Here is a 24,598-nt window from a genome sequence, read left to right as displayed (position 1 = left end):
AGACAGTTCATAGTATATTGATTTGAGTTAAAATTCTTTTTCACCAAGAAAAATTGTGCTGATTTGCTCAGCTGTGACTGTAAATTTATGTACAGTTGGTTTAGACGTAATAGTTTGTGACTGATCAGCCAATTTACTGACTTTATCCCTTAACATGTAACGGTCATGCTGGTCATGTTTACCAGCACATAACATAACAGTGCCACTGTTGTGTTCTTGCAGTGTAAAGACAAGTCATTATATTTTGATATGGATTACAGATTGTAGTGTGTGCATGGCTGATTATGCTGTGTACATAATCCCTCACTATCCAAGTTTTATCTGTTTACCAGTTTTAAAATTATTTGTAAGAGTCAATTATACAACTCGTAAAAAGAATCTAACTATCTGATTAGTCAATAGTTCATTGTCGTGGGACATGCAGTAAAAAGTATTATCATCTATGTAGGATGTTTTAGCGGCGCATTAAAAACACGTATTGTTGTCCGCTCAATTAATTCATGGAATACAAGGGAATATTGCACTCGTTAGGGCCATTATTGCACTCATCTTCGATACGTGCAATATTGGCCCTAACTCGTGCAATATTCCCTGGTATCCCATTCATAGCCATCCAATATAATATAGATATTGCATGCTGTCGCTGTTGAGCATGCAAATTTTGCAGAGCAATTTTACATATTGTACATTAGCTGACATCCCCATTTGCTTTGGCTCCTGTGTGAGGCTCATAATCAACTCATAGCTTTTATGTAGTTGATCAACTCATAGTTTTAGTCGATTAACTTCATGGTCCTATCTCAAAGATGAGTGAAAAAATGCTCCAAACATCCAGCGAAAGAGAAGTAAACTGAAAGTTGAGGGAAGCAACATCGCAACTCAAATCCACCAAACAGATATATTTGACTGATTTAACCAAATATGTAGTATGTTTGAATTTAAAATTTGTAAATTATGCTCGATCTCTGTAAAACTGGAAACATTTGTAACATGAACATTTTGCAGATTGCTGACCATGATTGAGTACAGCATTGGACTAGCATGCAACGCTTTGCGTAAACAAAATCTTTTGTGTGAACTTTACTTTCACTCATCTTGGCTTCTCGCAAAATTCATGAAAGTTTCAATGCATGCAAAAATTTGTGGTTTTACAGTGTACAGTCTAAGAACCCATTTGCACACTCTATTTTGGCGACTCTATTGGCGAACAAAGCACAGTATTAAATTATAAAGGGTCAAAAGAAGAAAACCAAAACAAAGAAGGTGGCAAATTCGTTGAATGCACCGTTCTCTCATTTTTGTAGATATTCCAGTAATCTTTTGGTGGTTGTGGGGCATTTTCCCTTATAGCTTTTGCATAAAAGTAAAGTATTTCCTCACCAAAACATGATAACTTTATTGTGGCCTGTGTAAGGTTAAGGTTCATTATACCTTGATTGTCTCATTGTATGTGTAATTGAATGTTTTAAGGAAGAGGTGAACGAGTGACTGATATTTTTTAAAAAATAAAATCTTGTGTCATAGCATGATAGCATTTGTATTCATCGCTCAAATCAATTTACTGAACTTATCAACTCATGCATCACCTTTATTCATCTGTTACACATCATGTGTTGTTTGAAGGTTCATTCGAAAAATTTTCCCTTTATATTTAACTCTTAATGTGCCATGTTCACATGTCCGACTCAGTCGACGGCGTGCCAACTTCGCATACTCAGTATTCTGCACAAACCGCCCAATCCGATCGATAAATCGCCGAATGCGGCAGTCAGTACAATGAAAGCGTTTCTTGCGCTTCTGTTCCTCTCACATATAGCTTGCATTTAATGTTGTGATTGTAAGTAAATTGTAAGTTTCTGTCATTGTTTGTGTGCAAAAGTCATGCCTTTACAGTAATGTAGCTTACTGGTCAATTGAAAGAAAAACAATCGTAGATTTGTCATGCAATTCACATCAAAGCAAAGCTTGGCATTTTCTCTACAACTTTACTCACTCTTTGTCCAGCTTAACAGAAATCTATAGAAGTAACATAGACTTAGAAAACTGAATGTTTTCTCAAAGCATGACTATGTTAGTGTCTCAGAATAATGTGGCACATGGGGGTTTCCACCATGGCACATGAAGAGTTAAGAATTGCTACAGGCAATGCCCGTCTTTATAGATTTATAATTTGTTTCGTCTTGTAATATTTTGTGGAGTTTGGCAAAGTCATTGTGTTTGGAAGTGCTTCTCTCTTTATATTGTATTTCTATTTATCTTCCTACTGAGGCTGTTTCTAATGTATTGAATCATGTTGGTAATTCTTTGTACTGGCATTTTGCTTTAATTTGTGCATTTTTTTCAGTGACTTTGTGCTGAGTGGGAACTTTGTTATAAAAAAAAGATAAAAGTTAAATATTGAAGCATTTATGTGTTTATGAGACACATTGTTGGTCATGGACTGTGTATTGCAAGTTCATAATATATGAAAATAAAATTGAATGGGATATATTGTACATATCTGCACGTGTGAATATTGTTTGGATTGTCAGTCATACAATTGAAGGGGTCGGTGCAATATAGTGCTAACCCACACTTTTGTCAAAATTGAGTTACATGCATTTTCATAATCCTGGAATATCCTTCACTCTAACCTCCGTGAAAATATCATATTTGAATTCAACCAATAAATTGGTAAAAAATGCATGCATTCATGTGTTATCAATGTACAATGTATGGACTTTCCAAAGATTCAACAGTGATTATCTCAAAATGACGATTGTGTGGGTTAGCACTATATTGCACCGACCCCTTCAATTGTGTTTAAAAGGCCTCTGGCACCCCATTCTTGCTTGGGTGGCTTTGTATATTTGAGTTTGCATAATTAGAGAAGCTGTCTAATCTTTAAGGGAAATGAAACCAAAGAAAATACAAATGCAATTGCAATTACTGTATATGTGGATTGAGTGAATGCAGCAATATCAGAAGAACACGTCAGAGAAAAGTTGAGGAAAATCATACCATCTGTTGAAAAGTTACAAATTTTTGAAGTTTCCGTGCTGCCATTGTGGATGAGTTAGACTACAACCTTTTGTGATATCATGTATTGAGAACGAGTATAAAGAAATTATAATTATAATAAGACAAGTCAACAATATATTTTCTCTTTTCTAGCATACATGTAGTATAAAAAGAGCACTTGACTTGCCTCTTTCAGAAAATAAGGGGAATGTTATTACCTTTAACATAATAATCAGTAACAAGTCTGGGGGGGGGGGGGGGGGAGGGGGGGGTGTACTTTTTGTTAAAAATTTAATGGAATTCTCTTAATATTTTCTATGTTTATATTTCTCAGAATCTGTTCATCTGTGAAGCTGATTACTAGCATCCAGTAATAACAGAACCAAGCATCTTGACAATATTCTTTTGGTGAAATTCTTCAAGTGAATTTGTGCATGGCCACATTATGCATATTGCTTTCAGCATTTTTTACTTTGGACTGGATGTGACCTAATGTTACTGGACACTTGATGGCAGAATGGGTATAATGTCTGCGGCAGAATAATGGCAACAATCACCTCAGCTGGTTACTATTATCATGATCAATGTAAAATATTATTCTCCAAGTCTAGAGGAGCTGGGTCAAGAGGTCTACACACAGTTTAACCCATTGAGGACGAGTCCATAGTATACTCTGGCAAGTGTCTATGGGAAATGCATGTTGTAGCAAAATCAGCCAGTACTCAAGGGGCTTAATGTCTTAAAAGAATTTCACTTTGGCAAAAGGCTTTTGGAATGTTTAATCACATGGCTCACATGACATTGAAATGTTAGTTGTAGAGTTTCTGCCTAGAGAGGGCAGCATATAGACTTCAAGCTTTGTGCTTCATAACTTTCAAATAAGCCGGGTAACAGTTAACATTGCTTGGTAATAAATCTCTGAACCACAGACTTTTCAAAACATGGATTACTCTTTTAAACTAGAAGAGCAGTTGCAAGCAGCCAAGCAGAAAGTGGTTATTTACGTGTGTATATAGGCCTTCGCGCGCTGTACAAATGGCTATTGTTAACTGTATACGCTGTTATTTTTGCGTACAGATATTTTCGCGAATGAGGAGGGCACAAACATTTTCGTGAGATATTGTTTTCGCGAATTGACACAGAGCCCATCATAAGCGTACTATTACCTTTAATAGTGCATGACATTTTCGCGTGGCCTTAAATTGGCAGTCCAGCTGTGATTCGCGAAAATTAATTCTCGCGAAAATAACAACTATATACGGTACAGTATTTGGTTTGAGTACACATTCACTTGTACATTCTGATATGCACCTATTGTAGTTCAAAATTAATATATCTACATGTATTGTATACTTGTAATACAGTTCTCATGAAGACCTATCCAGCTTTTCAAATGCCACAATTACAAGTCAGTCAATTTCAAGGTGTGCAATTATTATTATTATTATCTGCACATGCTCAGATTGTGACTTGTGAAGCTGGTTTATTGTGCTCACATTTTCACTCAGTGTTTCACCAATATTTCTGCATTCATTGAATCTCATCATGTGTGGTGATCCTCTGAAAGGTCTCGTGGCACACACCACAAAAAAAATCTCAAAACGGTGAAACCTTCAATGAAGCACAGAAGTGATGCCAAGCAGTTGAATACTGTACATCTTTATTAACTTAGGTTACATTTGTTTTCTCTCTGTTGGGCTGACATTACCCCCATTCAAATGATGCACATTCCCCCTCGACACCGAACTCAAAATGAAGCAAACAAAATCAAAGGAAAAAAGCACATTATACGGACAAAGTTGTATACAAATCTGCGCGCATGCACAATGACAAGCTCAAAGTGTAATGATAAAATGCCCCTGCTGTAATTGCAAGCATTTTAAATTTTGTTTAATTACGATTACTTCTTTCTGAGAGTTAACTCATTTATAAAAAAAAAGCTTGATTCTTTATGATAATGAACACATGCTGTCTATAGACCTCCATTTTAGAATATTACCCACTATTCCAGAATATTCTCACTATTCCAGAATATTCCACACTATTCCAGAATATTCCCCACCATTCCAGAATGGATTTACAATGGATTTGCAACGTGATCAGGGGGGCGTTTCATGAAAGAACTTGTCGGATAAAATATCTGACAAGTCAATTATATCTGACAAGTTTTGAGAAATCCTTTAGTCTGATTGGCTGATTTCTCTGAACTTGTCGGATATAATTGACTTGTCGGACATTTTATCTGACAAGTTCCTTCATGAAATGCCCCCCTGGTCTTCCATTGTCGGTCACTGTCCCTCTGGGCACACACACAATAATTAAATTGTACCTAATGAGCACAGCTGAAAATTTTCAAAATGGACATTTTCTCTAAAATACATTTATGACATACCACAGAGAGGATGAAGAACATTTAAGAAAAAGAAACCAAAGTAGTAGAAGAAGTAGTAGTAGTAGTAATAGTAGTAGAAGATGAAGAAGAAGAAAAAAGAAGCGTACCATCCACACTGATTGATGGTTTTAATTCATTCATGGATCTGCGGCATGAATTATACAGTATAATGCTTCAGTCGAGTTCATCTTCATGCACTGACCTATTATAAAAACATGCACCAGCAATTACACACATTAACCTCACAATAATGATAGTTGTAGTAGCTATAACAGTAGTTAATAGTAGCAGCAGTAGTGGTAAAAGTAGCCAGTAAAAGAAATGCTTAAAATTGTAATAACAAAACAAAAGAACTACATGAGAGTAACAGATAAAATAAAAACAATGTTTTCATTGAAAAAATTGATATACAATGTAATTCTTTACATTAGCAACCCCCTTTTTCCAACTAAGACATTTTTAATAGGCATATTAATAGTCCATTCACTTCAATCCTGATTTTATACTTTGCAAGTGTAGCACCGCCCTTGTGGTTCGAACACATATCTTCTGCATTTGTAGAACACGGAAACAAGTTTCTGGACCCATGTCCCTGCAAATACCTGGTGACTCACGTTTACATTGACTGTGCAATTCCTCACAAAATGATATCATTGAACTTCAGATAAACCTTGTCAGCTTTTCTTTACTTTGAAAAGACAAGGAAACAATTGTACTGTAGATAGCACGTACAGACTACGCTTTCTTTCTTACACTTTGCATTTCCACATCATGTAAAACATGCAGCGGGAAAATTGAGGTTTGGCATGGGGGAAAGATGAGGATATCATGGTTTCCTCCTCAAAACTAAAATTAAAAGATCAAAACTAGCAATATCCTGTAAAGATACAAATTTGATATGTTTTTACACAACATCATCACATTTTCACTTTCCTCATCGTGCAATGAAAGTTGTTAGCATTAACAGCAATGATATTTTAATATCTGAATGATTTAATGCCAGGGCTGGCAGCAATGCATACAGTGCCGACCGCGGGAAACGTCACGCTTTTCCGAGATCTGGACGAGGCCACTGACGCGTATCCCCGCGGGTACCCGCGGGTATACGCGTTCAGTGGACGAGTCCATCCGCCCGCACGGATAATCCATCCTCGGGAATTTGCGTCTCGATTGACGCGGGTTGGACGAGGGTGGACGAGGGTGGACGAGGGTATTCAAGGGCACATTCCCGTTGAGCTTTATTTTGACCGCTCAATCAAAATACATTTCATGGAGTTCCGACTTTGCCCATTTTCATCAAATTCCGATTTCAGGGGCTTCTTTTCGATTTAATCACACTCTGATGTCCACTGCCTTGATTGTTCGCTACTTTCTAAAGAAGTACACCTGCGGAAGTTGTGCACATGCGTTCATCACTCAAGTATCAATAATTATTAGAACATATCGACATCGGTTACGATCATCTCGCTATTCACGACTTTTAACGACCTGCGCCACCAAAATTTCATTGCTGAAAATTCGGTGGCCCAATCGGGCTACAAAAAAAGTCGGATGTTTGCCTTTACTTTTGAAAATGAACAGCGGTAACAGTCGGCTCCGTAAGACGCAAAAATGAATGTCGCATGTTTACTTTTGATTTTAGAAATGAATCACGGTGACATTTGACTCCGTATGATACTGGAATAAATACCGAATGTTTGCTTTGGCGTTCGGAAGTGAATGATAATATTCAACTCCGTAAGACGATAAGATAAATGCCGGATGTTTGCTCTTACGTTCGAAAGTAAATAGCAATAACATTCAGCTCCGGAAGATGCTTGAGTAGGCTATATGTCGAATGATCCCTTTGACGTTCGGAAATGAATAACAAAAATATTCAACTCCGTACGATGATAAAATAAAAGACGGATATTTGCTTTTACTTTCGAAAATAAATAGCAATAACATTCGGCTTCGGAAAATGCTAACATAAATGTCAGATGATTGCTTTTACGTTCGGAAGTGAATAGCAGTAATATTCTGCTCCATACGATGCTAAAATAACTGTTGGATGTCTGCTTTTAGATTTCGAAATGAATAACAGTAACATTCAGGTGCGTTCGGTGGTAAAATTAATGTTCAATGATTGCTTTGATGTTCGGAAATGAATAACAATGACATTCAACTCCGTATATACGTTTATAAAATATACAATGTATATCTGATGTTTGCTTTTACGTTCGGAAGTAAATAGCAATAACATTCAGCTCCCGAAGATGCTAAAGTAAATGTCGAATGATCCCTTTGACGTTCGGAAATAAATAACAAAAATATTCAACTTCTTACGATAATAAAATGAATGACGGATGATTGCCTGTACTTTCGAAAGTAAATAGCAATAGCATTCGGCTCCGGAAGATGACAAAATAGATGTCAGATGATTGCTTTTACGTTCGGAAGTGAATAGCAGTAATATTCTGCTCCATACGATGCTAAAATAACTGTCGGATGTTCGCTTTTAAATTTCGAAATGAATAACAGTAACATTCACCTGCGTTCGATGGTTCGGAAATGAACACAATAATATTCAACTCCGTGTATACGATGATAACATAAATGTCTGATGTTTGCCTTTATGTTCAAGAGTAAATGGCAATAACATTCAGCTCCGGAAGATGCTAAAATAAATGTCGAATGTTTGCTGTGACGTTCGGAAATTAATAACAAAAATATTCAACTCCGTATATACGATTTTGCGTTCGGAAGTGAATAGCAGTAATGTTCTGCTCCATACGATGCTAAAATAACTGTCGGATGTTCGCTTTTAAATTTCGAAATGAATAACAGTATACATTCAGCTGCATTCGATGGTTCGGAAATGAACACAATGATATTCAACTCCGTGTATATGATAACATAAATGTCTGATGTTTGCTTTTATGTTCAAGAGTAAATAGCAATAACATTCAGCTCCGGAAGATGCTAAAATAAATAACGCATGTTTGTTGTGACGTTCGGAAATGAATAACCAAAATAACTCCGTATATACGATGATAAAATAAATGTCTGATATTCGGTTTTACGTTCGAAATATAACAATAACAATCAGCTCCCTTCGACTTTCGGAAATGAATGATAATAATATTCAACTCCGTACGATGTTTAAATAAATGTCGGATGCTTGCTTATAATTTATATTGCTATGTACTTTCGCAAATAAATAGCAATAACATTCGGCTCCGGAAGATGCCAAAATGATTAATGTCACATGATTGCTTTTACGTTTGGAAGTGAATAGCAGTTACATTCTGTTCCGTACTATGCTAAAATAAATGTCGGATATTTGCTACATGTGTATTACATTTCGAAATGAATAGTAACATTTGGCTGCGTTTGATGGTAAAAAACAAAACAAAAACAAAACAAAACACACACACACAAAACTGTCTGATGTCTGCCTTGACGTTCAAAATTCGGCCCCGTACGATATGATGAAATAATATTTGTCAGATGACTCATTTCACTTTCGCAAGTGGACAACAGTGACATTCGGCTCCGTACGATGATAAAATAGATGTCGGATGTTTGCTTTTATATTTGGAAATGACTAACTGTTAAATTCTGCCCCGTATACGACAGAGCTGCCAACCTTTCGAAGCACAAATTAGTACTCAGCAGCTCCAAAATTCGTATTTTCCACCAGAATTCGTATTTTTTTTCAATCTCCCTCTTTTTGCTATGAGGCCTACAGGCTCTAAACATAACGTTATGACACATGCCGAAGCATCCAGCTGGTCACCAGCACGATAAAGATTCTAAACTACGCAATGTTCAGCGTTGATTGATTGCTTTCTCGCAATGTGTACAAGTGCAAGTTTGTACCTCCAAAATCTTTCTGGGCTGATTATGGAAGCTTCCATTTTCTAGCAGGGGACGGGGAATGCTTGATCTTCTCAAGAGAGCTTCTGTGTGAGCGGATGCAAAACTCTGTTCTGTGTTTCCAATTATGTACTATCAAAACATAATCATGCGTTGTTTTCAGGCTTTCTTCATTTTATTGGATTTTAAACATCAGTATTTTTCGAAGTATTCCAATTCCTTTTCCCCTGACTGGAATCGGAAAGTCTGCTATAACGATGATAGCAAAATGCCGCGCTGTGTGTGGAAGCGCCGATGTGGTGCAAACACGTGGCTTCATTTTCAAGTTTAAATGAATGCGCCATGTGCTCCTGCCTATAAGAGGATAGTGCAAGTTCGATGGATCGAATGCGCCATAGCTGAGCTGAGCTGAATGGCTTGTTTACGGTAAACATGCAATTTACGTTCGATATGAAGAAATCATTACGTCTTTCACGAGGGAAAAACACACAAAACAAACAAACAAACAAACAAAATACACCCACGAACGAATGTTGATAGCCAAAACTTTGAAAAGTAATAAGCAGTTTTGATGCGCGTGAACTGAAATTAATTGTCATTACACGTTGTATTTTGCTGTCTAACCAGGTGATGACTGCATCTCATTGGACCTTCTCGTAGCGAATTTGTCTGGGCATACGAGACCTTTCATGTATTTCTGTGATTGCATTTTTAATTGACTAAATAATCAATCCTTTTGTTATTGTTCAGGGAACATTAGATATTCGATCAAGTACACTATAATCGACTCTTCGATGTTCCCTACTATGCGCCAAAAGAAAGGCTATAGACATAGAACCATGATATCTTTGGAATTTTTCCTTTAATTCAACTAATGAGCTGGTTCTTCGATCGATATTTCCAGGATACTTACACGCTGTTTATTCCAATGCGCGCATTCTTTCGTCTGGCACGCACCTGGGTGTGGCACCTGCTTTTGTGGAAATTTCCACAAGGGAGAGGGGTGGGGTGTCAAGTTTCTTCGAGCCGAAGAGACTGCATACACAATCTCTTCGCTTTTATTTATTGTCATTCGTGTTTTCGCCTTATTCTTTGCTGATATTGAACATTTAGATTTAACTTTACGAAAGTTGCTATAGCACATGGTTCGTTTTGTTGTGAGGTGTACGTAATTTCTTTTTTTTTAATCATTCTTGAGAGGGGAAAGAAGAGTAAGGGGGAAAGAAGACTAGAGGGAAAGGGAAATAAAACAAACGTCACGTACGCTGAGCATTCACAGGAAGCCGTCTTTTTACACCAGTCACCAGCATAGTTATCATCACTATCAGACATCACTCAAGATCATTTTAGCCTTTTCCTATCATCAACATTAAGAAACACGCATAATCCCTCGAGATAAATACCTAGGAAACTCAATAATAAATACAAAGTATCAACACCTCCCAACAACACAAACATTTAGAAAAGACAGCAAATAGCACATCGAAGCGACTGGGATCAAACTCCGTCGCTTCGATTGCAGCGAAGCGGAGAAATCGCCGTTACGAAAATAACAGTGCGAGACACTAAGAGAATTACGTTTAAATACTTCAAAGTATAAAGGGAACAGATAAAGTGATATAAAATGTAAGAAATCGTACTAAACGAGGTGTGAGAAACGACGGAAATAAAACGAAGTTTAGTAGTAAGCTTAGGCCCTAGCAAAAGTTTTGCAGCACCGAAAGCTACGCGAAAATAAACACACATATAAAACTCGGTATTGCGACGAGATCCTATGGGATCAAGTCAATAAACGATACAAAACAAAGGAAATTGATTCATTTTGACGGGAAAATAGTTTGTTATAAGTATTCTGTTATATGAGATCTCCTTTAATAGGCCTAGAAATAATCGAGTTTCCACGATACTCTGGAAAGAAAGTTCGAACGCTTTTCACCTGCACATATACTGCAGAGGGCAGTGCACATCAGTCATCAATACACGAACAGAAACTCACCTCTACAACTTCCTCGCAGAAAATGATGCAATAGCGTTATAAAAAAAAAAAAAACAGACAACACTCTAAAACTCATTTCGTACTTGGGAGGCAAGGGACAAGAGGATGAAAAGAAGAGAAAAAGAAGCAGACATTGCACAACGGGACGCTTTCACCCCGCCTCATACGGTACTGTAGTGGCAGCTGGCTAATTGGGATACCACGGCGATCCATGTAAACATCCAGGGTCCGTAGGCGACAGGGATTCACGCGCGCGAAGTTCTGTTCGGTGTACACAGTACGCAAGCAGCGATATGCGTGTGCGCACATTTTTCTATTCAGCGCTTTCCACATACGGTGCGTACGCGTTGCATCGATATCCCAGCTGAATACAGATAACATGGCACATGCGACGTGCGTTTGCTATATTTTTACCCATTATTTTGCCCCACAGTGAATTCGTACTTTCTAAGGACGTTTTCATATTGTCGTATTCCCTTCGATTTTTCGTATACGAATTTTTCGGAACGGTTGGCAGCTCTGGTACAATGCTAACATAAATAACAGATTATTGCTTTCACATTTGAAAATGATTAATGGTATACATAGGCTCAGTATGATGCTTGAATAAATAGAGGATGTTTGCTTCACATTCGGAAATCAATAAGGGTAACATTCAGCTCCATAAGATGCTAAAATGAATGTCGGTTGTTTGCTTTTATACAGTGTATTTGAAAATGATTAACGGTAATATTCGGCTCCGTAAGGTTCTAACATACTATAGTAAATGTTGGATGATTGCTTTTACAATCAGAAATGAATAGCGGTAACTTTCGGCTCTTTACAATGCTAAAACAAACAATCAGGAAATGCTCCCACTTTCTCATCCCAAAAGTAAGCTATGACCACCTAATAGCATAGGCATCAACTTTTATAATTATCTATAAGCCTATTTGCTAAATCTTAGAATTCAGAATAATGGTGATTGAGATGATCTACTTTTGTATTCATTTATTTTAGACATGGGTACCTGTCACGTCAGTAATGCTTAATAATTGTTTTTAGTAGGACCGATTTAGTTTTTCCTATGTTTTTCTTGATTTTTTTGGCCACCAAAAAAAAAATAGAAATCAATGATTTTGGTGGTCAAAAATAAAAATTAGTTTGGAGCCCTGCGATATCATTGGGCTCATCATTACTTAATCTTTCCCATGATACGCTAATATTTATATCATCAATCTGCCGACGTCATCCGACAATTCATGATTCAAACCTTTTTTTTTTTTCATCGTCCGTAACCCAACTTTGAACACAGACAGGGTATTCTTTCTCATTCTAGAGTAATGAAGGAGCGCACTTTCGGCTGTGATCTAAGTCCTATTATCATCATGAGTTCATGTCGCCGTTTAGTGATCTAAACTTCAGCTTTGCTGAACTGTTCAATGTCTTGAGCAGGAAGCGAAAACAATGGCTGGACTAAGGAACCTTCGTTTTTAAAAGGGGAAAATAAACAACACTGAAACCGAACAAGCCGGCCGAGCATTGTTTAGGTTAACCACGCGTGGTGATAATCGCGCCCATTGATCGCTCTGTCCAGCTGGCTTAACCCTATTCTAACTGGGAGGAGTTTTTACTGGGGGTGACCCCCCCCCCCCCCCCCCCTTCAGATCTCGGCCACCGATCGCGCGATCGCTGCGAAATTTTTCCTGAAGATAGAGCTGGATGTCAACTACAAGATTACATGGTCATACAATTTCTATTTTTAATAAATTGATTATGCAAAGTTGTGCATGAAATCATATTTTCACCTATAACTCCATAAAAAAGACTGAAGTATTGCTAAATTTTTGTGTCAAAATTCCTCAAGACATATAAACCAATTTTCATTTAAAAATAAAGCACAGTCAAAACCAATTTCTTTTGTTTTTTATTGTTTTGTTAATTTCTTATGTATTTTATTGATTGTTCGACCTTGTGTTTTCTGTTGTTTTTCAAAATTTGTTGCAGGCACTTTTTCAGGCTTATCTACACTATATAGAATTGATTAATTTCAATGGTTCAAAGATGAAATACTATAATTTATATCAATTTAACCACAAAAACACAATTTACATTCAATTTGCACACGATATCATGAATTTGAGCTGTTTTCCGGTTGACATGCATTTGCATAACATTACGTAACTTCAGAACGGTGTACTCAGACGTCGCAAATTTGGTCTCAAAATATGCGGAAGACTTCAATGAAAAAAGTTGTGAAACGACGCGGCAAAATCTTTGCGCGTTGCAGAATCGTGACGCGAAACGTGGGGGGGGGGGTCAATTTGACCCATTTGACCCCCCCCCCCCCCCCCCACCCAGTTAGAATAGGGTTAAGAGTATGCATATTGACCAAAAATAGTCAGAGGGATGCTAATTTACTCTTACAAGCTATCGCTACTATTTAAGTTGAAAACTGGAACTTTCTGAAAGGTTAAAGATGATCGTAAAATCAGTTCTGGCTACAGGATTTTATAATAATTATAATAGCATACAACATGTACCAAGTTTTCATCGTTTACCTGTCTTATCACTCCAAAGCAGTTCAGCTTAACTGTTGGCTTATAGAAGTGATCATCAATCGGTAAGGATTAGTCAGATGAATTCATGAATTCACTTTATGCATCACGGCTAATCGAACTATTCAACATCGTTGAAGTAACCATACTTTTTTATTTTCATAGTTCAAACTATTTCTTAACATTTATATGCAAAACGAAAGTACTCTACACGTTTTTCAAAATGCTCAGATGTAATGAGTCAATTCCACAAAGATTGCATTACAGCAACCTTTACTGACCTAAACAAGTTTTCTATAGAGCTATCAGTTCTATTATAATGGCATTCTGATAACTTCGACTGCGTTTTGAACTCGTACCGAGCACAGCATTCAAAACAACGGGTTCCTCAGGTCCTCTTTAGGTACTGGTATACTTGCTAAAAGCATTCTCTTTAGCTTCCATTGACAACAACATGCCATGGGAGGAGAATGGAAGCGATCAACTTTCTCGGTAAATGAGGCTTTTCGTATATAGCACACATTGCGTGTCTCTTTCTTTTTTTCTGTTTCTGTTGTTTCAAACTACACTGCAGCCGACACACAACACAAACACACCAAAGTTTACATTCAGGCAACCGTATTTTGGTATTGGTTAGAATCGAATTATATCTGTCTTGTGATTGGCTAATTATCTGTAGCAAAAACAAAACAAAACAAAACAAAACAAAAACAAAACAAACAAACACAAAAATGCTGAAAACTGCTTATCGAATATCAGTGGCGTGCCAAAGGAGTAAAATGGAGTCTATTAAAGGGGCCTGAGCTTTTGATTCCAGAAGAATCTTCGTCAGAGGCAAAATGATAATCAGGCAGGGAAAGCAATCACATTATAAAGAAGTTCACACAACACGAACAGTCAGGGACAGGCTAGGGACACGGAACAAAGAAAACAAAAGGAGAGGATGGGAGGTCATGGGCAAGGAGGCCAACAGGTGAAGGGAGGGGGATTAAAGCAGGAGGGTGGATAGACAAAAGGCATAGGAGGGTCAGTGATAATCCTGAGTGCCATGGGGGTGCATCCATTTAAGAATGAATTTTCTCACACACCCAAGCTGTCGCCATTTATGTGTGTGCGATGAAGCGTTAACGCCGTCGCTAAGCAGGACTGTTGCATCATGGGGGGGGGGGGGGGAACGGGTTGTGAGCTTGAACATAACCTGAACTTTAAGGGCGATTTTCTTTTTTTTTTTTTCTTTTATGACTTCTAGGGATGCGGAAAAGGGTTGTTTTATATATTATTGTAAAGATAAAACTATACAATGTATGTAGAATTCAAGTATTTATATATACATGTGTAGACATGCCTAAAATTTCGTTTACTGCGACATACGCATTTCGACCGAGCGCATCACGACCTGTATGGACTACGCACATGTATTCTTTTATCTTGCGCTCTGCTTTTGTGGGAATTTCTTCAAGCATAGGTGTCAGGTTTTCCTACGTTACGTCTGCGGTCATTAATTCCATATTTGTTAGTTTGTCTGCTTTCTTATTCTGTGTTTTATGCATTTTACTTGAACTTAAAGGTCTAGACATTTCGTTTGCTAAATGCACGCGAGTCACGTTGCATTGTATGATGTATTTTGTTTCGTTGACCATTCATGAGAAGCGTTTCTTTGAGCAAACTCTCTTTTCACACCAAAATCACTTATAGAAGGTAGTCATCCACATTGGTTATCAAAATAATAATTCCGTCATTTTCCTTTCGTTCAGAAACAGGAATCAGAATTCTCAACACGTCATCTACATTGGTTATCAAAACAATTCCGTCATTTTCCTTTCGTTCAGAAACAAAAATCTGTTATTCTCAACACGTTATTACAAAAATTACATCTCACAGCGATAATAGGGCCTACTAGAACCAACTCATCGCAGCAAAATGACACAATACGGTTACGAGGACATACACAATGCTTGAACAAATTACTTTGCTTCAAAATGTATAGAAACAGATGAAGTGACATAACAAGAGAAAGGGCGCACCGAAAGAGGTACACTGTATCAAGATCAACTAAGATAAACTCGTCGCCTCAATGGAAAAAGGGGTTAACGCATCCGAGCTACGCGGGGCTGCGCGAAAAAAGTTTTCGAGATAATCGACTTTAAAGGTTTTTTGGCTTCAAAATTGGGTTTAATCAAGGTTGATTCCTTCATTTCTTATATATAGTGTAGATTAACGATTAATTACTTTACAAGCGTACTTTCAGCGATAATCCTCATTAAATCTTTGAGTAATTACAATTTTTCCATTAGTAACCTTAATACAGCCATATCTTCGCGTGCTTTTGAATGGCAAAAAGGGGTTAACGCTAAAGCGCGCGTCGATAACCCCTTCTTGCCATTTAACATCGCACGAACTGACGGTGTTGAAAGGGTACTGTCACTCCATAACATGTGTGCATTAAGTTTGTCTGTACCCAATAGTGATTTTAACGTAATTGCTAGGCTTTATCAGTCGTGTCTTTTATATACTGTAGTGGGGCCTTATCCCCATTTTATTACTGGAAAATTCTAAATTATAGGATTCAATATATTGTATTTGTGAGAAATGCATTAACCCCATGCATACCAGACCACATTCCTAAGAGGACATCAATCGCTTTTTAGTATTAAAATTAGCAACATAAATTTCTTCATTTCTAAGTCAATTCTATGAAAATGTATGCTTTGTGTATACAATATGGCATAAAAACATGTGGCAATCCTTTCCAATCGAAAAAGTTGCCAATTTGCACCTACAACAGTGTATAGAATCATGTTGCCAATTTAAGGATTTGCGGCTTATTTTGCCTTTAAATAATTCCTGCAAGCTATTTCAACATATTTTGCCCGTGACAAAAGGGGATAATATTTTACAGCATTGGTTATTTCATTTGGTACATAATTCATAATTTTTAAAGAAAAAAATAATCAAGAGTTACGCATAGATAATACATGTATATTGTACGAGAAAATTTTAAATGTGGTCTGGTACTAAGCACAGAGATAGTTTTGGGAATGAAAAACAGAAAATAAAATAGAACTTGCTCTTTATATCTTAAGACATTCTCGCAAGTGTTTCTAAATAATTTTCACGCTTTGAACAAATATTAGATTAACGATTTATTCATAGTTACACCTTGTAAACTATAGCTGATAATGTGCATGTATTCATTCGAATGCCCTCGAGACCATTCTTAAATAACTCACATAAATTATTTAGAAATTAATGAAGAAATTTAGAGCAATTACTACTGCCAATGACTTGGCACAATGATCATGATCAAAATTAATACTACAATTTTTTTGAGAAGTATTTTTCAAAGGTTTTCAGATTTATCAAAGCTATCTTTGTGCTTTAATGGTCTAATGTAGCTGACCAATGAAATACCAACAATGAAATCAAATCAAACACCATGTATGTTCAAATGACTTTATTATATATATATATATATATATACAGCCAATTAACATTTAAATTGCGGCATCGGTCTACCTGACATGACACTTTTAAGCTATATATTCAAAATTTGAAGTCGATAAGTCACGCGAAATTCAAATAATACACATAAACAATACATGATTGATAGTTCTTGCTCAGACAATTGACATGTTTATTTGTTGAAATAATAGGTTTCTGTGTATAATTTAAAAAAAACAAATGTTGAACATATTATTCATTATTGTAGAAGATATTTTGGAAAATATTGTAATAATATGGTAAAAATAAGGACTTCACACATCATTACATAATTACAAATAGGGACTGTAATACAGACTAATATTTGTTTCGAGGTATGAAAAAAGGTCGTTTGAAATTTAACGGCATAATGTTTTGCGTGTATACATCAAGATTCCAAACGTGAAAGCTTCAGATTGTCTAAAATTACATTTTAATCAACTTACGATGTTGCATAGCTATTCAAGGAACGAACCATCTTTAAGGCAGTTAATACAATTAAATTCATTTTATTTATTTTCTCAAAGTTACGTCATTTTTCCACAAAATGACCTCTGTGACCTTTGACCTTTAACCCAATGACCCCAAAATCGAACCAAAGTATTATCCCCCCCCCATATACCCTCATACTAAGTTTGATGTCAAACCATCACGGTTCTTGAGATATTGAAAAAAGCAAAATGGGACGGACATACGTACGGATGGACGACCCGAAAACATAACGCCTGCGGCCACTTCGTTGGCGGAGGCATAAAATATGAAACAATGCTAAATATCAAAATATTATTCACTTTCTTGTTCATGCTGTGCAGATATAGTTACGAAAGTGAAATCGACAATTAGATTAATACATTTCGAATAATACACAGTGTTGCATTTATGCAGGACTTGTGATGACATTCTGCCAGGTATATACTCGCGTCTCTAACTATGATACTTTTTCAAAACTTGTTGAAATTTTTTTACTGTTCTTGCCTTTATTTACATTAATATGAATTCATGCTCTCCTTGCTGTCATTGCATCGCAGAATATCCAAATGCTAATCACAATTATTAGTTATGTTGTGAAAGTAGTCTAAGAAAGTGAAATCGTGGCATTTCAAATTGCAACTTAGAAATCAATTTTCAAACAACACATTTGTAATTTTGCAGGGCATGTCACATTCTTCCAATACTTACATTTCAAAAAATAAAGATAATGGTGTAAATTAAGCATAAATTTTCTTCACTTTGGGCGAAAAACCCCAAATCTCATCAAGTTCATCGGAATATTTTGAAATACAAGAAGACATGTATTCAAATTTCCCAAGGTTTGAGGATTTGCAGATTCGATTCAATTCGTTTTGTAATTTATTATGATACAATTGTCACACAAGCACACATTATACCAGGTATTTCTGTAATTATTGTTAGTGTCCTTATTTGCACTTAATTTTGAATATTTCGAATTACCAATGGAAAAACAGAATTCCTACAATACATTTTAATTCATCCAAAAATGTGTACATACTTACTGTATTTTCTAAGTACAGGCCTACGTGTTCAATCTAAGTAATGTCCAAGTCCAAGTCATTGCATTCTCCCTTCAATGTGGTGCCCTAGTTGGGCAAAACGAAGTAAGCGACAAAAGTGATACTCCTTGTAATGACCAAAATGTGTCTCAAATTTGCAAGGACACCAATGGAATATCACAATGTATAACCTATTATATCTCTGAGCAAGGTGAGTGTTTGTGCATTAAATTTGACTTGGAAGAAGAGCACATTAGGTGTAATATAAAAACGTCAATTACTCAAATTTGGATGGTATGTCTCTTGATTCCTTTTACCAAAGTAAGGCAGTATGAAATCCAAAGTTCCATTCCATATGCTAATAGGCTCTAATGCAGTAATTTTACATCAGGTTGGCTCATGTTATATACTGTATGTGTATCTCCGCCTTAAAGTTAGAAAGTCCTTTTGCAGACTTCCCTAAATACACCAAACACTGTATACAACTAATGATACTAGTATTTGGATCATGTCTGTGAAATGTCGAAGTCGCAAGATGTGTAGAATTTAAACGATGCACAAAAGTACTATATGTATTTGTACTGTCGTCTGTGTTCAAGCCACAACAGTAGGCCTACAATATGATTCACTGTTCGGATGTTTGATGCATGTGTCCATCATTTTCCTCCTCCTCGGATTCATCACTCTGAGACTGTTGTACCTCTGTCGTGAGGTTTTCATAGTAGCTGTGATACATCGATGGGATAATGTTGTCCTTGCACAAACTAAGCAAATCTTGCTTCTTTTCCCTTGAGAGGGCGAGATGTTGCTTGTACAACAGAGGCAGACGCATGTCATTTCTTCGACTTGAGCCCGAGACGCGAACTTCTACGAAGTCTTCGTTGAAATCATACTTTATTTTGATGACAGAGGGGTCTGTCCTCTGTACGCGGATCTGACGAATTTTCAACCAGTTGACGGGATTGCCAGCCCTGTCTTTCTTCATGTACTTCACACAGGGTGTTGTCAACTGACGCAGATCAAGGAAGTCCTCTTTCGTCATGTGGGTAACTTCATACCGATTCCTGTTCCTTGCTGTTTGAATAACTGGTATCCACTGGTCGGGGTGATGGATTGTCACTCCCCTTTTGTTCCTTTCGATGCAGGAATGCATCGCGTCACATTCCATTTGAGTATGTCCGCTGATCAAGAATTTATGGTCAATGATGGCAACATTAGTGTGCAGAACTGCATATAGCAAAGTGCAAGCTATAATTCTGTTCCGATTTTGGCCTCCACAGCAGTCAGAAAAGAAACTTATGTGTGTGGTATCAGGATCAAGTGACTGCATGAACTTTAAGAGGCATGAGCCAATCTCACATGCTCCCCGCTTCGCTGTAGTCTCATGCCAGACAAAGCAATTTCCACATGCAGTAGCCTGGTTGTATACAGTGAAATTATACGTAGACATCTTCCGCTTGTAATAGAACGAAGATGTCTGGCCATAGGGTGTAGTCAAGACCTGTTGAAGATCAAAAGTAAAGGAGCTAAAGATTGGATCGATCTTTGCTCGTTCCTTGTCTCTTTGTTTCTCTTCTCTTGCACTTTCCTTTTCAGCAATGTGTTTCTTGTAGTTCTGCTCTTTAACTTCCCTTTCTTCCGGAGTTGAATTATTGAATGAAGCACATGTGTTACATTCATCTTTCTTCGGATGATGAAATCCCAAATTATATTGGGAATTGAAAATGTTTCTATACACTGCGAAGGAAACTGGTTTCGATACAGACGATTCGTACATTGCGTACATCTTGGAAACGCTTAAAGAAGGGTCCAGATATTTCCTTTTTGAAGACGCACGACAGTAATGTGATTCAACAACAGGAAATGAATCAATGTGTTCACATACTTTTTTAACATCTTCTTCTGAAGTTTTGTTCACTGACGGTAACTTTCCCCTCCTGTCTTCTCGTGCAAACGGGCCTTCATACTTCTTCAATGTATACTCAATAAGCTTGGAACCAATTCCCAAAGTACTGAGAAAGAAATGTTTGCACACTCGTTCCCTTTGTGATGTGAGCGGGAGATGGTATTTGTACATGTGACGCACTCGCTTCTGACTTTTTCTCTTTTTTCTAGGTATTGCTTTGGACCGAGAAATATGGTGATGAATAAAATCTCGCTGACGGGTGTAGGAGCCCGTTTTCCAGTAATCCTCGAACAATGTTTTCCTGTCTTCATCAGAGAACTTAGAGAAGCACTTATGGGGACATTTTGTGTTACACTTCTTTCCTATCTTTCTGGCAGGGATTGTTTTATTACGTACAACATATTCCTCTCCCCGATTACGTTTTCTTGACTGTCTTTTCTTCCATTCTTCTGGATTCCGTTTTCTCTTCCTCCCACGTTTCTGAAATAGAAAATAACACATGATTAACTCTTTCTTTCTCCTTGCTACAAGTAGCACACAGAATGTAAAAAGGAAATTTGTTTCATAAGTTTATTGTAAAAAAGTGGGAATATACTGAAGGTTTAAAAATAATCCACAGAAACATGTCAATATGCAAGTGAAAAGTCAATATTAGATATGGGCCATGTTTCGTGAATACAAAGGTACTGTCCTACACTGAACCGTTTAGCGTCTAAAAACGTATGCGTTTTTCAGCGAGTTTACAAACGTAAATTAGAGGTCGAAAAAACGGCACGAGGCAGTTCTCATATTAGTTTCCCTAAAATTCTGCAACAGTAAGTAATAATGATAATAATGATTGATGAGATTTGTAATGCGGCAAATCCACTCTGTAGAATGCTCCACGCGAAAATAGAAGAGTAAGATAGAAAGTAAATTATTAATACAAGGCATGGGTAATCAAAAGGTAGCATTAAAGAAGTGAGTTTTAAACTACTTTTAAAGGACTCTGATGAAGAGCAAAGTTTATTTAACTAAAAGGAGATTATTCCATACAGTGGAACCAGTCTGATCCTTGTGTGCCCCAAGTTGTAGCGAATTTTGGAATTTAGAATTTAGAAACTAAATTTCTGGCGCGTTTGCAATGGACTTGATTGTAAGCTATTGCAAGTCTGTAATTGAACTACAGTACATAACCTGTGTATGAAGAGCCAATCACACTTTCCGAAATAAGCAGTTACTAAGTGTAGATAATGATTTGACAGAGATTTTTGTTGTTGAAATACTGCTCATATTATCATAATTCATGACACCTTTTATATCATATAATCACCTCAGACTGACTGTCTTGAACCTCGTGCATGTTATCTTCATGTTGGGTATGCTGACCCTCTTGATGCTCGAGGGAGTCACGGTCACCTTGATCTTGCTCCGTCTCATTTATTTCATCCTTCGAGTGATATATGGAGACAAGAAGCCAACGTAAGAGCATTATCTGAATATCTAAGTGGACTCAGTAAAACAAAAAGAAACAGAGAATACAAAAAGGGGGTTAAATTTTTAGCAAAGTTTTCATTAGCCTTTCAAAAGCTTTGAAGGTGCCTGTGATGACATGTTAATAGTTTTAACTGAAAGCCCATGCTGTCTTCAGGGAACTATGTTATAAATTCACAAATCTATGAATTAAGAATAAAAAATATCGCTTTTATTCAAAACACGGGAAGAGGCTGCTATCGTTCTGCCTGGCTAAATTTGAAGGAGCTTAGTCAACTGCCGTTATGCCATCAGGAGAAATAAGCAAAATGCTAGTACAAGCACAATTGATATGATTGTTTTAATAAGTTTGTGATTTAGAGGACTTATTGATAAGGAGAGCCTTAAAGACATTATGTCCCTTTTGCATTGAATTTGTGTATACAATTGATGTAAAACAATAAGGTATATAATGAAGAAGACACTGTTACAAAAACCTTTGTGTAGTTTTTAGACCTGTAGGGTCTTCATTTGTAAAGTACAAACTACCGTTATAATTTGAATTTATTTTTTCGAACCTCGAAAAGATATATTAGTCTCTGACACAGTCCTTTTTAATTACTTTTTACAAAATATTAAATAATGTCTTCTATAATGTACATTATGTTCATAATGTGTTTTGTAATTTAAATTACACACAGATAACTATTATTTCAACAAACAAAACTTCCAAGTGTCTGAGCAAGACTATCTATCATGCACTGTTTACGTGCATTATTTGAATTTTACATGATTTAACTATTTCACATTTTGAATATACAACTTGCCCACCATGCTCTAGGGTTTACAGATGTTTGGATGGTTTTCTGCTGATCTGCAAAAAGGACGATATGTCTTTAATTGTGTGATTGCTTGTTGTCACACTGATTTACATTTGAAAGAGAAGAAAAAAATCCGTATTACCTTCTGCTGTTCAGCATCATCAAGGTTAAGTGAGACCTCCGGGTCTGGCTGCTCACGGTCGCTTCGCTCTCGCTCGAAGTCTGCATGGTTAAGTGAGACCTCCGGATCTTGCTGCTCACGGTCGCTTCGCTCTCGCTCGAAGTCTGCATGGTTAAGTGAGACCTCCGGATCTTGCTGCTCACGGTCGCTTCGCTCTCGCTCGAAGTCTGCATGGTTAAGTGAGACCTCTGGATCTTGCTGCTCACGGTCGCTTCGCTCTCGCTCGAAGTCTGTAACATCCTACATATATATAATTATATAATATATATATATATATATATATATATATATATCAGAATCAAACAGAAATTTAATTCTCATAAAGAACTAAACGTAATTTTAATTATCTATAATTAGTACGAGTCACCCACAATGCATCAAAACATATCTGGTTTCAATTCCGACACTATTTCCGTTTACATGTGAACGAAGTGTTGAAGATTTCTTGTTTAGTTCTTATGCTATCTGCATTAGTTTGTTCGCAAGAAGAAATCAATATTAAAAATATTAGTTCATTTCCATTGACTTAAGTTTTTGTTTGATTTTGATTACAACATAGAAACATTAGAAATAATCATATGTTGTGGTACAGTCTCTGAAGAATTAGAATAAATATTGACTGGCAATGTTTATCACATTCAAGTTCATGTATGCATAATATTATATTGAATAACGAGCTCCAAGCTTACTGTAAGTCACCATGACAATATTTTTTATGAGAAGTTCATGAAAATAACAATAGTATGTCAAGGTCTGTCTACTATGTCAAGTATGTGAAACCTCACGCGGAATTATTGGTGAACTGTTAGTATTTAGTTTCTTTTTGATATTTTTAAATTAAAGCTTAGACTTAACGTGCTAACTCTTACCTCCCAAGCTTTGCCATCGTGACAACTGCAAGGATCCTTTGCGACAAAATGTTCATAGCAGATCAGCTTCCAACATGTCATACATTCCTGGTAAACTTCACGAGTACATCCTCTATTACAACAGAACATAGGCAGGCCCTGTTGCAGTTCATACAACGACTCAGGAAATGCTTGACTTATATCCAAGAAAGTACCTAAAATGGAAAACAAGTTAACACTCGTTGCCGAATTCCAATCACTTTAACTTTTCATTTATATTTCCATTCAATTGATCAAATGCATCTTTTTAGTAAAACAACTAATTACTTTGAATGATTCCAAACACATTATCAAATGTCAGTTGCCTTATTGCTCACTTGTGTTTTAAGGGGGCGTGGCTCATTTCCATTTTGGAGATGGCTTACTTCAAGTCTTCGACAACAGATTCATTTTCATGTTTTCACACTAATGAAATTATAACCTCTTCGCCCGATATGTTAGAGAGGACTTGTATGTTGTTTTATCTTACACTTTCAAATCAATATTCCCTTATGACCATGAATTAGGTAATTACGTAGAATGTGACAGCCAACATTGTTTTTCTGTTACCAACTCA

General features: G+C 36.7%; 1 protein-coding gene across 1 annotated transcript; it reads right to left on the bottom strand.

The window, feature by feature from the left end:
* Positions 1 to 21,858: 21,858 nt before the first annotated feature.
* LOC139745439 (uncharacterized) lies at positions 21,859 to 24,128 on the bottom strand. Its single transcript, XM_071655826.1, has 3 exons — positions 24,004 to 24,128; positions 23,096 to 23,374; positions 21,859 to 22,109 (listed from the first exon to the last, which is right to left on the bottom strand). Exons 1-3 carry the CDS (start codon positions 24,082 to 24,084, stop codon positions 21,981 to 21,983), a joined length of 489 nt encoding a protein of 162 aa, XP_071511927.1. The 5' UTR covers positions 24,085 to 24,128; the 3' UTR covers positions 21,859 to 21,980.
* Positions 24,129 to 24,598: the final 470 nt, after the last annotated feature.

The sequence above is a fragment of the Diadema antillarum genome, unplaced genomic scaffold (assembly GCF_040938485.1).
Source record: "Diadema antillarum isolate AM-2024a unplaced genomic scaffold, OU_Dant_1.0 seq00001265_RagTag, whole genome shotgun sequence".
Taxonomy (NCBI): domain Eukaryota; kingdom Metazoa; phylum Echinodermata; class Echinoidea; order Diadematoida; family Diadematidae; genus Diadema; species Diadema antillarum.
Note: the sequence above shows the minus strand (reverse complement) of the source record. Positions and strands in the feature narration are given on the sequence as shown.

Excerpts from the sequence above, each read along its gene's own strand:
- LOC139745439 (XM_071655826.1), bottom strand. The coding sequence starts at position 24,084 with ATGACATGTTGGAAGCTGATCTGCTATGAACATTTTGTCGCAAAGGAT. Across the intron at positions 23,375-24,003 it reads ACGATGGCAAAGCTTGGGAG|GATGTTACAGACTTCGAGCG; the intron begins GTAAGAGTTAGC and ends ATATATATGTAG. Across the intron at positions 22,110-23,095 it reads ATGATGCTGAACAGCAGAAG|GATGAAATAAATGAGACGGA; the intron begins GTAATACGGATT and ends TATCACTCGAAG.